The following is a 16,640-nucleotide window of genomic DNA, read 5'->3' on the forward strand; positions in this document are numbered from 1 at the left end:
CAGGTGGTGGGGAAGCGTTGGCTGTTTGCCCAGAGTGGTCACTATCCTGTCAGAGCCCAGGGCAGTAGGAGCAACTTTGACTTTCTGGCTTCCTGAACAGGAGGAGGAGAGAGCGCAGGGGTTTGAGGGGCTGTCAGTTGACAGTGCGGACAGCCTCAGCAGTGCCCACTCCATGTTGAGCGGCCCACCCATGGCCCTGACTCCCTCCGTCCTGTCCAAGTCCCAGCAGTCTCTTCTGCCAGAGCAGCACTCTGTTTGGGTCCAGGAGTTTTTCCTGTGAGACCAACAAGACCCCCCCAGAGGGCTGTGGTTCCTGGCCTTGCTTTCTTGGGGTGGGTCTGGGTCCCCCAGAGCTGACACAGAGCAAGGAGTTGGTGTGATGGTCGCAGAGGAGCATTTACGGCAGGACTCCTGAGGCTGGGCAAGCTTCCTCTCCTCACCCAACCTGGCAGGGACAACCAAAAACACAGCCCCTCCCCCCCCCCAGTGCCAGAAGCTGGGAGCAGAGCTCGGAGGAGCTGGGAGTGGCAGCCACCACCACAGCCTTTGCCTCAGAGCCGGGGATCCAGACATTCCCTCTAGGGCTCCGCGGGGACTCAACAAACCAGTCCCGTTACTCAGGATGTCCTCTGCTTGCCAAAGAAAGTGTCTCTGTTGGTCAAAGGGCACCAGCTTTGCCCAACCAGCTCCCTGGGTGGCCTCATCAGGGCCTGGCTGTGGCCATGAGTGTACGTGGATCCAATCAGGGGGATACACTCAGACTATGGAAGCCAGGCAGTGAAGGAGGCCTGGGCCCCAAGGGAGGGAACTCCAGGCTACAGGGGTGCCAGGACGGGGGCTGACAACGTGGCATAGCAGCAAAAGCCATCACCGGGGACCCATCCATACAGCACGAGTCTGAGTCCTGGCTGCTCCACTTCCCATTCAGCTCCCTGCTGATGCACCTGGGAGAGCAGCAGAGAATGGCTCAAGTGCTTGGACCCCTGCACCTACAAGGGAGACCCAGAAGTTAGGCTCCCAGCTTCGGATCGGCCACCTCTGGCCGTTGGGGCATTTGGAGAGTGAACCTTTCTGTAAATATGCCTTTCAATAAAAATCTTTAAGAGAATAAAATAATGATTAAAAAGAAGATTCACTTATTTTTTTAAAAGAGTTATTTATTTTTATTATGAAGTCAGATATACAGAGAGAAGGAGAGACAGAGAGGAAGATCTTCTGTCCGATGATTCACTCCCCAAGTGAGCCGCAACGGCCGGTGCTGCACCGATCCGAAGCCAGGAACCAGGAATCTCTTCCGGGTTTCCCACACGGGTGCAGGGTCCCAAAGCATTGGGCCATCCTCAACTGCTTTCCCAGGCCACAAGCAGAGAGCTGGATGGGAAGTGAAGCCGCCAGGACTAGAACCGGCGCCCATATGGGATCCTGGCGCGTTCAAGGCGAGGACTTCAGCCGCTAGGCCACGCCGCCGGGCCTAAGATGCACTTATTTTAATTGGAAAGACAGAAAGAGATCTTCCATTCACCCATTCATTCCCCAGATGGCTGCCAGAGCTGGCCTGGTCCAAAGCTGGGAGCCAGGAGCTGCTTCTAGGTCTCCCATATGGGTACAGGGGCCCAAGTAGCTGAGCCATCCTTTGCTGCTTTCCCAGGCCACAAGCAGCTGCATGGGAAGTGGAGCAGCCAGGACACAAATGGGTGCCCATATGGGATGCTGGTGCTTGGGTGCTGGCAGGAGGATTAGCCAGATGAACCATTGCACTGGCCCCCAAAATAAGCTTTTAAAAAAGAAAGAAACCTAAGACCTGGGCCCAGCGTGGTAGCCTACTAGCTAAAGTCCTTGCCTTGTATGTACCAGGATCCAATATGGGCACCGGTTCATGTCCCAGCTGCCCCATTTCCCTTCCAGCTCCCTGCTTGTGGCCTGGGAAAGGCATAGAGGATAGCCCCTGCACCCACATGGGAAACCTGAAAGAAACTCCTGGTTTCTGGCTTTGGATCAGCTCCGGCCACTGCAGCCACTAGGGGAGTGAACCAGCAGAAGGAAGCTCTTTTCTCTCCGTCTCTGCTTCTCTCTGTAAATCTGCCTTTCCAATAAAGATAAATAAATCTTCAGAAAAAAAAAAAAAGAAATCCGAGAACCCAAGAGAATCTGTCAGTGGCTTGGAACCTCAGTGTTGGCCCTCAGGACCAGTTCCCAGCTCCATAGGCTTCGGATCTGGAAGTTACTCAGGAGACTGGATGCTCATGCCCAGACAGGACTGGCCCTGAGCAGCCCTGCACTGGCCCCGTTGTGGGACAGGTGCGGAGACCAGTCCTGAGGCACAGCCCAGTCTGAGACCGGAGATTAAGATGGGCCACACAGAGCGGGCACGGGAATCTGAAACTCACTCGTGACCTGGGGCTAATTCACCCTGCCTGAGACCGGAGAACAAGCTGGGCCTTGCAGAGCAGGCACAGGAACCTGGGGCTCACTCCCGACCCAGAGGCTGCTCACCCCTCACCCAGCAGCAGACAGGGGAGGAATCCGGGCCTGGATCAGGCTGAGCCTGCCGGGCCACCTGACAGATCCCCTCCCCTTGCCTGAACTCTGCTGCCTCCACCAGGGAGTGAGACCTGCGTGTGTGTGGATCCTCCGTGAGAAAGCGACGCAGCCCACCGTGACGTCGTTAACAAAAGCAGGTGTGCCACATCGGGCTGGGGTGCCAGCAATGGCTTCAGCAGGTGGCAGGCTGCAGAGCAAGGAGAGAAGCAGCCAGAGAAGCTCAAGTTTATTCTTCGCTCTAGTGGGGAGGGTGTGTCGGGAGGAAGAGAGAAAAGATCTTGGGGGAGGGAGGAAGCTTCATCTCCCGTGGAGTCCGCAGGGCTGAGATGGCTCAGATAGTCCCAGGGAGGTCAGGGTCGGAGCAGACACTGTTGTCCCACAGCTTTGCTCAGGAGGGGGCAGGCCCCAGCTTCAAGGGCCCTTAGGTGTACAGTGGGGGGAAGGGCAGCTCAGCTGTTGGCTGCAGCCTGCAGAAAACAGAAAAGATGGCCTGGTTACTGCTCACAGCCCCCAGCCTGGGGAGGGGACTGTCAGGGTACACATCACCCACCTGCCACCTACCAGTTCTTGGCGCTCCAGAGGGTGCCTGAGGCCTCCATGAGGTGGACGGTGTAGGCCTGGCGCGAGCGCTCAGAGAAGTTTTGCTCACTCTTATGCACCACCTCGCCATGGATTAAGACCAGAGCCCCTGTGGGAACACAGGCACTGAGAGGACCTTCTCATCCCTAGAGTATCCTGCTGTCTCCATCACAGCCCTCGCCCCACCCCCACACCTGCAGGTGGCTCCATGAAGGCGGTGCCAGGCTGCACTGTTTAGAGCACACATCTCTTCACTGGGGCCTGAGGCCTTAGCAAGGGCCATAAAGTTTGCCCTGCGCTGGTCAGCCAGCGCCCTAGCCCAGCCCTGGGCTCCACACACCTTCCATAAGGCAATTCCACAGCAATTCGCTCCTTTGCCCCGAAAGCAGCCCGTGGTCAGCAGCCCTCCTGGACCCCAGCTGGCCCAGGGCTTGTCAATGCCCATGTTGCCTCTCACCTTCCCAGCACCCTCTGTGTGGCTTCCCCGCCTACCTTTGCACACTGGCATGGGTACAAACAAACTTTCGTCCCATTCTGGCTCTGACCCAAGGAACTTGGTACCTGTGGGACCCCGCACCATCCTCCTAGACACGCCACCTGCAGGCCCAGGTGGAGCTGTCAGCCCTCAGCAGGAGGGGCTGGGGCTGGGGCCGGAGGCTGGGCAGGGAGAGAGCAGGGGTCCTCACCAGTGTGTGAACCCGGGATGAACCAAAGGCAGCCGTTGTCCAGGGTGGCGTCCTCCAGCGCCAGCCACAGGCCCAGCACCCGGCCCAGAGGTTCCGTGTACAGGAAGGAGGCGTCCTGGTGGGGGGTGACTACACAAGACCACCTTGGGTGAGGAACGGTGGGGGGCGGGGGGCTGTGCTAGTGCCCCCTCACCTCGGCCTTGGGCTCTCAGAGCCGTCCAAGGCCAGCTCCCCCCAGGCAGCATCCAGAGGAAGGTCTCTCCCCTAAACTGCTGGGATGGGGGTGCTTCAGGCCTTTTGGGAAAGGAATCTGAATAGATTGGAGTGCGGGGTGCAGTGTGGGGTGAGAGGGCGGGGTAGACGTGTGGCCATCCCTCCCAGGGACTGCCCGCAGGCGGAGTGCTAGGGGGAGGGCAAGATAGGAAAGGGCCTCCTGTGAGGGGTGAGCTCCCTGCCAGCAGGCATGCATGGCCCACGCAGACGTGGCCCACCTGCCTGCTGGGGGTGGGGGTGTAAAAGCATCTCTGTGCATCCAGAAAGGTTTGGAACCAGATCAGCAAATTCAATTCTGAATTCGTCCTCCAGAGAGTGTGTTTAAAAGGCAGATTCCCAGGCCCTATAGATCCCTGTTGACTCAGGCCCTCCAGCAATGGGGCCCAGGAATCTGTATTTTGAAAGGGAACTATCCATCTCCCCAAGCACTAGGCCAAGCGCTCCCGGGCTCTCGCAGGAGAGGAAGGCAGACCCGCTGCGCCTCCTCTGACCCACAGTCCTTAGCAGGTGCTTTTCCTCCCTCCAGAGACCTGACGCTCCCCACGGCAGTCCCCGAGCTCCCCCAAGGCCTTGGCAGGACCCCTCAGCAACTCCCAGCTCACCTTCACCGCCCAGGTGAGGCTGCTGCAAGAGAAGGGAAGAACAGGGTGAGGAGAGGAGTTGAGGGGCATGGGGAGTATGCAGGAGGTCCAGTCCCAATTGCCCATCAGGTGCCTCCTGGGTGCCAGGCCCAGGAGGGACGCCAAGAGCCAACCATGCTGCCCACCCAGGAGCTTGCAGTCACTGTGGGTGACAACGCTCAGCAGAGCCAAGTGAGGGCGGAGAAAAGGCCACAACACAGACTTCTCAAAGGATCTGAAGGCCTCGTGAAGGCGATGGCACTGAGCTGGCCCTTCAGTACTTCCGTAGCCAAGAAAGAGAGGCCAGAGCCCTGGGTGGGGGTGGAGTCTTATCACCAGCTCTTTTTAAGTTATTGGTTTCATTTCTATTTGAAAGCTGGAAAGAAAAATCTTTCTCCTCTGTGGGATCAATCCCCAAAAGGCCTGCAGCAGCTGAGCCTTATCCAGACCAAAGCTCCATCCCAGCCCGCCACGCCAGTGGCAGGGGCCAGGTGCTGGAGTGGTCCCCATCCCAGCCCACCACACCAGTGGCAGGGGCCCAGGTGCTGGAGTGGTCCCCTCCTGCCTCTCAGGGTGGACATCCGTGGGGAGTTGGAATCCCATGGAGGGAACAGCTGGGACTCGAATGCCCAAGCAGTAGCTTCAGCTCAGTGGTAAATACCCATTCCCTCCCACATACAAGCTTTCACAGAGCACCCACCAGAGGAGGAGGCCCACTTTACCAGCTCTGCAAGAATCCCAGGAGCTTTGGGCAGGAAGAGGGTACTATGTCCATTTTACATAAGGTGAATCAAAGGCCTGGGAGAACCACATGCTCACCTTAAAGATGTACATGCTCTGCACCACCACCGGCTTCTGGAGGCCCAGACTTCTGGCCACAGCCTGGAAGGAAGCAGAGGTCATGTCCAGGCTGCGCACCTGCCCACACCCACATCCCCTAGCAACCCCCATTCCTGCTTCGCACTCACCTGCACCTTGGGGGAGTGTGTGATGCTCTTGAAGACTGGGTCGTGGGCATGCAGAGCTGTGGGGCAGAGCTGAGCTGAGGCACCAGCTTCAAGCCCATGTGTCCCTTCCACACCCAGGCTTGGACATTCGTATCTACTTGCTGTGCATCCAACCCCCCGCTTGTCTGTGACTGGTTGAGGGCCCACCCATGATCTTGTTCTTGACACTTCTGGTCCGTCTGGAAACCTCACTCCAGCCCGCCAGCTCCTCACCCCTCACAGAGGGGCTTGTCCCTTATTCTGTGTAACCTCATGTCACCACTTCTTGCCTGCTAGCCTCCATTTCCTCTGGTGTAAAATGAGGGTTACAAAGACAGTCCTGCGCCCCAGGAGGTGGGAGGGAGGCACTGCTGTGGCAGTCAGTCATGAACTAGGAGCTTCTTCCAGATCTCCTATTTGGTGGGTGCAGGATCCCAAGGCTTTGGATCATCCTCCGCTGCTATCCCAGGCCATAAGCAGAGAGCTAGATGGAAAGTACAATAGCTGGGACATGAACTGGCACTTGCATGGGATGCCAATGCTTGGAGGTGGAGGATCAGTCAGCTGAGCCATTGCGCCAGCCCCTCAAGTTTCAAAATCAGCAGTTTGGGTGGGCTTTGGAGGCCGTGGTAAACACACCCTATGGGACACCCACACCCCCTGTTGGAGAGCCTGGGTTCATGTCTGAACTGTGCCTCCCACTCCAGCTCCCTGTGCGCCCTGGGAAGAAGGCAGGTGACAGCTCAGCTAGGTGACTCCCTGCCACCTGTGTGCGAGACCTGGCTCAAACACTGGGGTGGACCAGCAGAAGGAAGCTCTCTGTGAATGTATGTGTGTGTAGCTTTGAAATAAAGAAAAGATAAAGACATTTAAATTGTTGGAAAATAACCAGTCAACAAAATTAATGACAAATTCCAATCCTTTAAAAAAAAGAAAAAATAAAGAGGCAGAAGAGGACAGGGAGCATGGCACCATGCCAGCCCCTGTGGGAGGCACCCCACCGCCTGGGGCTTCCAAACTAGACCAGGTGAAGGGGCCCTCCCCCTGCCCAGGGCGGGACCTCCCAGGGCTATGGTAGCACCTGCAGGAGACAGACAGGTGTAGGGACCTGCCCGCTAGAACCGCCGACTGCCTGCCCTCCAACTGCGCATGGGGCTTTCGGTAAGGCCTCTCCAGGGCCTCCCGTCAGCTCCGTGCTACCCTGGCCCCGACTCACCATGGCCGATTTTGTTGATGGCTTTCTCCGGAGGAACCAGGAATTTCCCTGCGGCACAAAGCACAGGTAAAACCAGGAGAGGTGGTCCAGCCCTTGGAGGGTGGCAAGTCCCAGGTCCAGCCCCACCCACCTCCTCACCCCACGTGGCTCCCACCACATCTCTGCTCCCCTCTCCTCTGCACCAAACCTTTCTCATCAAAGACACATTTCTCAAAGAAGAATCGAATCTTGTCTCCGCTACTTAGGAAGTAGTCCTTGTCACCCTGTTGGGGAGAAGATCATGGGGACAGGGAGGGAATCCAGGGCCAGAGCTGGACCTGGCCAAGAAGGGGAAGCTGAGATGCCCCCCTCCTCTGCCTCCCAAGGGGCTCCTCAAACTTGCATGCAGGGGCTCAGGCCGTGAGCCCCCCACGCCTGGCATCACAGCCAGAAGCTAGCAATGCAGCGTTCCTTGGACTCCTCTGATACTGCAGGGCATGTACTCTTTGGCTTCCAGTGGGGTTAAGACCACGTGAACACACCAAAAAGTGAAAATACTGAAGGCCTGGCAGTGCGGCATTGTGGGTAAGACCACCGCCTACAACGCCAGCACTTCCTATGGGCGGTGGTTCAAGTTCTGGCTGTTCCACTTTCCTTTCTCTTTTTAAAAAAGATTTATTTGTTTTATGGGATGGAAAAAGCCCAAATCCTACCCTGCAGGAGCCAATGTCATCAGAACAACGGCCAGGAGCCCTGAGTGGTCCGCGGAAACAGAACAGTACATTTCCTTCGGGAATTGAGAGAGGAGCTTTCTCTGGTGCTTACTTAGTTTCAACTTTGGATCCCACCCTCTCTTGCAATGACAATCAGGGTCGCTCCAGAAGCCCCCCCTCAAAAAAAAAACCGGTTAGCCTGGACTCACGTATACCTTACTAGGTGGGACACAAAGATAAGTTACTCCTCACTAAGGCATTGAAGATTTCTCTGCACACCCCTCCTAAAACTGTGCTGCTCCTCAACTGTTGACATATGCCTTGTTATAAGCCAACATGAACTATCCCCAAATCCACCAAGTTCAGTCAAAATTATGCTTCAACACTATAAACTACTAAATAAAAAAATGAAAATAGACACGAGACAGCTGAATAGTACCCTATAGCCATTTTAAGGTGTATAGCAGCCGGTTGTGTATGAACTACAATTGAAATGTCAATGAAGTAATCACAGGATGTGGTTAAGATTTTGCATTTTCTACCCGGCGGCGTGGCCTAGCGGCTAAAGTCCTCGCCTTGAAAGCCCCAGGATCCCATATGGGCGCCGGTTCTAATCCTGGCAGCTCCACTTCCCATCCAGCTCCCTGCTTGTGGCCTGGGAAAGCAGTGGAGGACGGCCCAATGCATTGGGACACTGCACCCGCGTGGGAGACCCGGAAGAGGTTTCTGGTTCCTGGCATCGGATCGGTGCGTACCGGCCCGTTGCGGCTCACTTGGGGAGTGAATCATCGGACGGAAGATCTTCCTCTCTGTCTCTCCTCTTCTCTGTATATCTGGCTGTAACAAAAGGAATAAATCTTTAAAAAAAAAAAAAAAAGGCTGATGATGTTCAAGGCGTGTTAAAGCTTTCATTTAACTGTGTAGGAGGGAACCAGTAAGACATTACAGCTGCTCAGGCGTATCCAGGTGCCATACATATGACATATGTCTAGTTCCCAAATGCCTGCAGCTGTGAGAGCTGGGCCAGGCCAAAGGCAGCAGCCTGGAACTCCATCCAGCTCTCCCACATGGACTGCAGGGGCCCTAACGCTTGGGGCATTTCCTGCTGTCTTCCAGGTGCAAAGTAGCAGGAAGCTGGAGGAGGAGGTGAAGGGAGCCGGGATTCTTTAACCATGTATCCCAAAGTCAGACACCAAGTGGAATCTGAACCGTCACACATTAGCCTGGCCTTATTAGAGTTTGTGCAGTTTACAGATAACTCAATCAAGGTGGACCCACGTGAAAGGGAGATTGAGGCAGGAATGTCATTTCTTTCTCTTTTTGAAAATCCATTTAAATATTTTTTTTGCAATTTCCATTGTGAATTTTGAATTTCACCATTTTTCTTAATATTCGTCATGAATTTCGACTTTCACCGCGGACCAGGCACAGGGCTGGGTCATTGCCAGTGTTACTCACCAAGGCACACACACCTTCTCACCTGGTGCCCATCTTAGTAACCAATATTCTCTGGAACATTTTGGCAGGTGGCTGAGGAAGTACAGACTCGGTGCCTCAGCCCTGGAGCCCTTGGTGACCTGGCTCTGCACCCCTCACCTGCAAAGCGGCTGTGCAGGCGCAAGAGGCCAGCTGGCTGGGGGAAACCTGTTTCCTGCAAGACACCTCACCTGCTTCGTGGCTTGCAGATCCCCTCATGTCCACCAGATGGCAGTAGCTCCTCGCCCTGAGCATGAATTCAGTGAGTATACCTGGCTGCCTGCACATACTCATGAGTTCAGACCATGCAAAATCCTGGTGTTCCATCTATAACTGTACTGAGTCTCATCACGTGGCCTAGGAGGTTGCTGGGCCTTGGTGGGGGCAAGAGAGGAATCAGAGTTGCTGGTCTGATTGGGTTAAGATTCACACAGGCAGCCCAGCTGGCTCTGGGTAGCTGGCCACAGAGCAATGCAGCTGAGCAGTGAACAGCATGGACTTGCAATTGGATGAGTCTGATGCCAAACCCTGCCTCAGGTGAGGGGAGCACCCTGGTATGGTGGGTGAAGCTGCTGCTTGGGACATCGGCCTGCCACATGGGATGCAGGTTTGACTTTGAGTCCCGGCTCCTTTGCTTTGGATCCAACTCCTTTTTTTATTTATTTTTATTGGAAAGGCAGATTTACAGAGAGAAGGAGAGAAGGAGAGAGAGAGAGAGAGAGAGAGAGAGAGATCTTTCATCTACCAGTTTACTTTGCAAATGGCTATGATGGCTGGAGCTGAGTCGATCCAAAGCCAGGAGTTCCTTCTGGGTCTCCCATGCAGATGCAGGATCCCAAGGCTTTGGGCCAACCTCAACTGCTTTCCCAAGCCACAGGCAATGAACTAGAAGGGAAGTGAAGCAGCCAGGACATGAACTGGCATTCATATAGGATTCTGGCACTTGCAAGGTAAGGATTTAGCCACTGAGCCATCGCACCGGGCCCTGGATCCAACTTCTGAACCTGCTAATGCACTTACAATGGCAGAGGATACGGCACCTGCCATTGCACGCAGTCATTGGGTGCAGCGCAGATCGGGCCACATCCACCAGCACATACAAGGGCCAAGACTGGGGGACAGACTATGCCAGGTAAGGGCCTAACACCCACTGGCACGCATGAGATCTGGGTCTGGGAGTGGGCCTGGTGAAGGAACTAGGGGTACTCCCCTGGTGGGCTGCCGCTCTTGCTGGTGAGCACATAAGTTAGAGCTGAGTGTTGGTTAGGCCAGGCAAGGCTGCTCCACTTACCAGCAAGTGTGTGAGTTGGCTTTGGGGAGACAGATTGCACAAGACCACAGCACACTGGCATAAGCAGGAGCCAGGATAGGGTACAGGCCATGCCAGGCCACAGGCTATCACACCTACCAGTTTGCATGAAAGCCAGGGATGGGGTAGGGCTAGGCTGCAGCACACACCAGTGAGACTTGGGACTGGAGATGGGCCAGGCTAGGCTGGAGTATCCAATGGCAAAGGCCAAGACGGCGCATGGGTTATGCTGGGCTGGGTCAGAGCAGTCCCTGGCACATGCGAAATCTGTGGCTGGGATCAGATCTGATGGGCGGCTAAGGGAATGTCCTGGCTAGGCAGTGACTCCCGCTGGTAAGTGTGAGAGCTAGAAGAGGGATGGCAATCAGGGCTGGACACAACTGCAATATCCCTCAGCATGACTGTGGACTGGGCTGCGCCAGACTGGGCTGGGCTCCAACTCCCTCTGCTGCTCACAAGAGTCAGGGTGTTTTTATAAGATAGGCTGGGCTAGGTCTTGGCACTCACTGAACTATGTGAGAGCTGGGTCTGGGGTTAGGCCAGGCAGGGCTGGGCTGTAGCATCTGAAGGTAACACCCAGAATGGGTGTGGGCCAATCGGGCACAGCCACTGTACCTGCCAGGACAGGAGGAAGGGCAAGAACCCACCCATGTACATGAGATCTGTGACTGGGAGGTGACTTGATAGAGGAACTTGGGGAACTCCTCCGTCAAGATGCAGTTCCTGAAGGTGGATGCAAGAACCTAGTCTGGGAGCAGTCCAGACCACGCCAGGTTATAGTACTTGCCAGCATACTTGTGGATCAGGTCTGGGTATGGGCTGGGCTGGGACAATTTATAGCATGCACTGGCAGATATGATAACCAGGAAGGGGAGCAGGACAGGCTGTGTTGGGCCACAACACCAGCCAGTTCACATTAGAGCTGGGACTGGGAGCAGTTCAGTCTGGGCTAGGCTATAGCATCCACCAACATCAGCTGGAACTGCAAGCAGACCAGGCCAGGCCAGGCTACAGCACCCACCAGCAAATGCTGAGGTGAGCTGAGCCATGGCAGGCTGGGCTGCCACACTAACCAGCACATGCAAGACCCTGGGTCAGGAGGTGAGACCAGAAGCAGGGCTCTGGGGGCTCCCCTGCTGGGCCACTGCTCCCACTGGTGAGTGTGAGAGCTGAGATTTGAGGCTAACTATGTTGGGTAGGGTTACAAAACCCATTGGCGTGCATGTGAGTCGGAATAGCAGAAGAGACAGGCTGGACTGAGCGACCGTAGTCACCGGGGCATGCGTGAGCCAGAGTGTGGGCTGCTCGGACTTTGTCGCAGCATCCCAGCTGGCAAGTGCTGGGAACAGGGGAAAGTCCTGTCAGAATGAACCGCAGTACCACCTGGAAAGTAGAAGATCTGGGACCGGAGGTGGGCCTAGCTGGAAAGCTGTGGGCACCCCTTTAATGGACTGCAGTTCCCACCAGTAAGCAAGAGAACCAGGGTTGAGGTGGGTCTGGTTGGACAGGTGGTGGACTGGAGAGTGGAGTCAATCGGGCTGAGCTAGGCTGCAACACCCAGTGACGTGTACAAGAGCCAAATGGGATGCAAGACAGACTGGATCAGTCTGCTGTACATACTAGCATGTGCACGAATCAACGCTGGGGGCAGGCATGGTGGAGGTTATTGGAGGTCACTTTGACTAGGCGGAAGTTCCCACTGATGTATATGAGGGCCAAGTGTGTGGCAGGCAGTGTTGGGCTTGGCCACAGCATTCATTGGTTTGCATATGAGATGGGGCTGGGACAGAACTGACCGGGCAATTGCAACCACCATTTGTGTGTAGGCTGGTGTGGGTGACAGATTGAACTGAACTCTGCACTGGCTGGCACACATAGAAGTCAGGTCTGGGGTCACCTCTGGTGAAGTTTCTTTGGAGATCCCCAGAACTGGATCGCGGGACTCAAAATTCCAGCCATGGAGTTGATCTCCAACCATCTGTGGTCTGACCATACAGTGCATGTGTCAGAACTAGGCCTCCTTGGTTGCTGAAGGGCTCAAGGGCTCCGACCCTTGCCACCACCTGCGTCTCAGAAGCAGCCTCCGGACTTGTGGATCAGGCCAGGGACTGGGTTCCTCCATCCCAGACCACTGTCCATCCTGGCTGCCCCAGGGACCTACCTGGACTCGAAGCTGCTCCTCTTCTTGAGTGGAAAATTCTGTGCGGCAGTGGAGAGGGACGTCCATCTGGGCCACTATCTGGCTTATCTGCTGCCGCAGAGCCATACATTCTTCTGCAGACAGGAAGTCTTCGAGTACCAGGAACCCATCTTTCTGGAACTTCAGGGCAGGAAGGAGCCTCAGGCTTTGGCTTGCCCTGGGGGCTCCCCAAGACCCACCTTAGGGGAGAAGAGATGCCCCCCAACTCAGGGGGTGGAGGTTGTTTCTCCTGGGTGAAGAGCAGTAACTGCTGGCTGCTTGGATCTTAGGTGAGAGCAAGGGGTGGGGGATGGCAGTCCTCACTGTGTTACATAGAACAACCTGACTCATTTATCCCATTGACAGGTGTCATATAGTAGTCGTGGGGGACCAGTTGTTCCTGGTCTGTAGAGTTGTGGCTCATTGCAGAAGTTAAAAGTTTGAGGGAGACAGACACACAGAGAGACATATTTGCCAGAAGCAACAAGTGCTCCCTAAGTAAATGAGGGTTCCCAGAGAATCCATCTGTCACCTCCACGGGGCTGATTTTCTCCCTTTCCAGTGTTTTCTCCCCTTGACTGTGACAAGCTGACCCCAAGGTAGTAGGGGCCTTCTACAGACTGGCTCCCCCACTTCTGTCCATGAGGTGGAGAGGGGAGAGTAGCAGGGTCCTCTGGGGGTCAGTAGTTGACTAACATTTTCCATACCCCTCTCTCAGGTGCTGAAGCGCCCCTCTTCCTCCCCCTGGCTTTGAGTAAATCCTATTGTCTTGACACTATTTTTCCCCAGAGGGCTAGAAGTTTCCAGAAACATGCCCAAAGTCCACCCTCTTTGTCTTTCCCACATGGCCTGGGTTCCTGGGCATGAGGTGGTTTTAGGCGCTGGAGAGACTGTTAGAAGCAAAGCCAGTGAGTGGTAGGCTGTCCATGGGGAGACAGCGTTGCATCCCTTGTTGCCAGGCCAACACTGTCCTGGGCTGGGTCCAGAAAAGCTAAGGGCAGGGGCTCGGCTGACCCCGCCAGGAGGGGGAGCATTCTTGGGGGAAAGTGACATTTAAAGGACATGGGGACATGGCATGGAAGGGGAGAGTGTCGCAGACGGAGGAGGGAACAATATATGTGAAAGCTCCTGCTGCAGTGCCCTGGGTCCAGCAAGACAGCAGGGCTAGGGCAGGCTGGCCTGGGGACAGAGCGCACCTGCCAGGTTACAGGAAGACAGCAGGGCTAGGGCAGGCTGGCCTGGGGACAGAGCGCACCTGCCAGGTTACAGGAAGACAGCAGGGTTAGGGCAGGCTGGCCTGGGGACAGAGCGCACCTGCCAGGTTACAGTAGAAAGCCCGTGTCTTCTTTTCCAGAAGCTACTCTGAGGATCCCTAGCAGAGCTTGAAAAGCAGCCGTAGCAGTAATGGGGTCACGGGAAGGCAGCCCATTGGCCCACCGCAAAGCACTGAGCCTCAGCCCCAGTAGGAACTGGTTCTCACTTCCCACTGGACACTGTGGGGCATTCACAGCCACCCACCACGGGCCAAGGCCCTGCTCTCTTCCCAGGCAGGGCAGTTGTGTGCTGCTTGGGTGATCAAACTAGAAAGGACTTCCTTGAGACAGTGCCACCTGCTATGCCACCTGTAGCAGCCTGCTCAGGGAGACTCCAGCAGGGGCCCAGCCCACGAGTTCTCAGGCTTAGTGAACAGGCGAGCAGGGCCATGTGTCTTTGTATTTGCTGGGCCCTGCTCCCTGAGGGGACTGCAGGGCACCTTCAGGGGTCACAGTGGCGCCTGTGTTAGAAACTGCCCAGTAAGACAAGGGCTGTGGTCACAAGATCTTGAACTAGATAGAGATTCTTGTATCTGGGAGACCGTATCAAGTCCCAGGGCAGGAATTTAAGGGTAATAGCTTTGAAGTCTGGGTCACTCCACCTTCGGGTGTTATATAGCCTTTCACGTTGACCGACCTCCTCACGGCCAGGGCCAGGGCTAGGCTGGCTGATCTGGACACCCTGGGGCAGTGTACAGAAATTCAGGGTTGACTCAGACCACAGGCTTCTGGCTAACAGTGGGTTGTTTGGGGGAGGCGCTGCTGGAGGATGAGACGACCCCTCCCCACCAACCTGACTGCCCCCCAGCACCGCACCCTGTAGTTCCCTACCTTCTCTAGCTGTGAGGGGCTGAGGTGAGCCATTGCAGGCAGCGCTGGGTGCTGTGTCCAGGAGGAGGGGAGGGCAAAGTTCAGGAGAGGAGATGGACAGGAGCCTGGGAGGTCCAGGAGTACTTAACCCTTTCCTACCCAAAGAACATCGTTCCTACTCTTCACCCCATTACACACACACACACACACACACACACACACACACACAGAGTGCGGCCTGGGCTCCCTGCTGGCCTGTTGGCCTGGATTTGCTGTGCTCTAGCCCCATCCTCCACTAATCCAGGATTAGCCTTCTCCTGCCTCCTTCCTGGAACCAAACAACTCCCTCTGGGGCCCTTTCCAGAAACCACTCGGGTTTACCGTGCCAGGACTCCTGCTAGCTCGGACAGCCCTGCCTGGGCAGATGGGGTGATGGGTGTGGGGGCCATCATCCGTGTCTCAGCTGGCTGTGATCCTGAGGGCTGTCTGTCTGCCCTCTGGGGTCCCCTGGTGTCACCATGTACAGGGGGTGGGAGGCAGAGTGGGCCAGGGTGATGGGGGGCCAGCAGGGCAGAGCTAAGTGAGTCAGAGCAAGGCAGAGAGCCTAGGGCTTTCCTAAAGGGGAAGGGGAGGTGGTGGGAGGGGAACCAACTGGCAGAGCAGCGCAGGCACACTGCCCTTCTCCCACTCTTGGGCTCTGGAAAGCCGGCTGCTGGCCTTCCCAGAAATGACGGTGTGAATGGCGAAGGGACAGTGTCTCCAGGACACAGGAGCCTTGGCCCCAAGTCAAGCCTTATTTTCTGGGCCAGGGCACTGGGCGGTGCTTTGTCATAGCTTCCGGAGAGGACCTGGGGGAGGGGCAAACCAGGGGACGGGGTGGGGGTGGGGGGGAAGGTCGGAGGCCTAAGTCCTGCCCAGCTGGTTACAACTCCTTCCAATGCAGCACTCTAAAAGACGCCCAGAGGGTGCCAGCGACACAGCCAGGCAACAACCCCCACCCCCAGACCCTATCCCAAGGCTAGTACGAGGCAGGCATGGGTGGCCTGACTTGCCCGATCTGTGACTTGGGCAGAAGACACCGGAGAGGCTCGCTGCTGAGGAGGACCCTGGCCTGGGGCTGGCTCTGCCACCCTAGTGCCCACAGGGGCTTATCTGTTGTGAACATGTGGTGTTTCAATGTATCTCGGTGCAAAACCGTTTTCTTTTTAACACGCTTCTTTTCCACGCACTTTTTGAAGACTTTTCACCTAGACTTCAACAAACTTCTGGAGCCTGCCCACGTTTTCCAAATTGCTATGATCAACAGAGATCATGGCTGGGGCTTCAGGCAGGGGGAGTGTGTCGTGTACGTGTGTACACGCGCGCTGAGGGGGACGGTCATGGCCTGGCCTCCGCTGTTTGTTCAGCTTTGGGAAGTGGGTGGGTGGTGTTCCCAGTTGTTTTTTCCAAAAGCTAACCAGTTCCAGACCCAGCCCTCCGGCTCCGGGTGCTGGGCTGAGGAAGAGCGGGGGCGGAGGCTGCTGAGGGGGCAGGAACAGGCCAGGCGAGAGGGGATGCCCTTCTCCTGGGGTCACTAAGGGCAGGGGGGGGTCTTAGAGGCAGGTTACAGGCCAGCTGCTCAGCAGCGGCAAGGGCACAGAGAGTCCTGGCCCAGGTCCCCAGCAGGGAAGGGCAGGCTGTGGTTTGTCAGAGGTGCTCAAGCAATCTGGGCCTCACTGCTTGGCCAGAGGCAGAAGTGCCTCACCCAGGCTCGGTGGCAGCAGGCTCCGTGTCGGAGAGAAGCTGTAAGGTAGCTGAAGGCCCCTGCCACTGCTCCACCCACTGCCATAGGCATCACCACTGCTTGGGGCCAAGGGCATCTGAAGGCAGCTCTGCCCACTCCGGGTTTCTGCCCGGGGCTCCAGGACACCCTGCAAGTCCCTCAGGACCTTGAGCGAGGCCAGGCCTTCCTCTACTGACC

General features: G+C 56.3%; 1 protein-coding gene across 2 annotated transcripts; it reads right to left on the reverse strand.

Moving 5' to 3' along the window:
- Positions 1–2,922: 2,922 nt before the first annotated feature.
- PHYHD1 (phytanoyl-CoA dioxygenase domain containing 1) lies at positions 2,923–14,845 on the reverse strand. 2 transcript variants are annotated; one of them, XM_058672514.1, is made up of 11 exons: positions 14,702–14,845; positions 12,540–12,698; positions 7,089–7,164; positions 6,902–6,949; positions 5,668–5,723; positions 5,519–5,581; positions 4,682–4,700; positions 3,807–3,935; positions 3,613–3,717; positions 3,103–3,229; positions 2,923–3,008 (listed from the first exon to the last, which is right to left on the reverse strand). In XM_058672514.1, the coding sequence occupies exons 1-11, from the start codon at positions 14,732–14,734 to the stop codon at positions 2,963–2,965; spliced, it is 861 nt and encodes a 286-aa protein (XP_058528497.1). In that variant the 5' UTR covers positions 14,735–14,845; the 3' UTR covers positions 2,923–2,962. The 2 variants fall into 2 exon arrangements, with proteins under 2 accessions (XP_058528497.1, XP_004593562.2); XM_004593505.4 differs by having other exon boundaries at positions 4,682–4,703.
- Between the last annotated feature and the right edge of the window lie 1,795 nt (positions 14,846–16,640).

Source organism: Ochotona princeps, chromosome 14 (assembly GCF_030435755.1).
Source record: "Ochotona princeps isolate mOchPri1 chromosome 14, mOchPri1.hap1, whole genome shotgun sequence".
Lineage (NCBI taxonomy): Eukaryota > Metazoa > Chordata > Mammalia > Lagomorpha > Ochotonidae > Ochotona > Ochotona princeps.

Coding starts and splice junctions, on each gene's coding strand:
- PHYHD1 (XM_004593505.4), bottom strand. CDS start 14,734: ATGGCTCACCTCAGCCCCTCACAGCTAGAGAAG. Junction 7,165..12,539: donor AGGAGCAGCTTCGAGTCCAG/GTAGGTCCCTGG, acceptor TCTCCCCAACAG/GGTGACAAGGACTACTTCCT. Junction 3,936..4,681: donor GCCTCACCTGGGCGGTGAAG/GTGAGCTGGGAG, acceptor GGTCTTGTGTAG/TCACCCCCCACCAGGACGCC.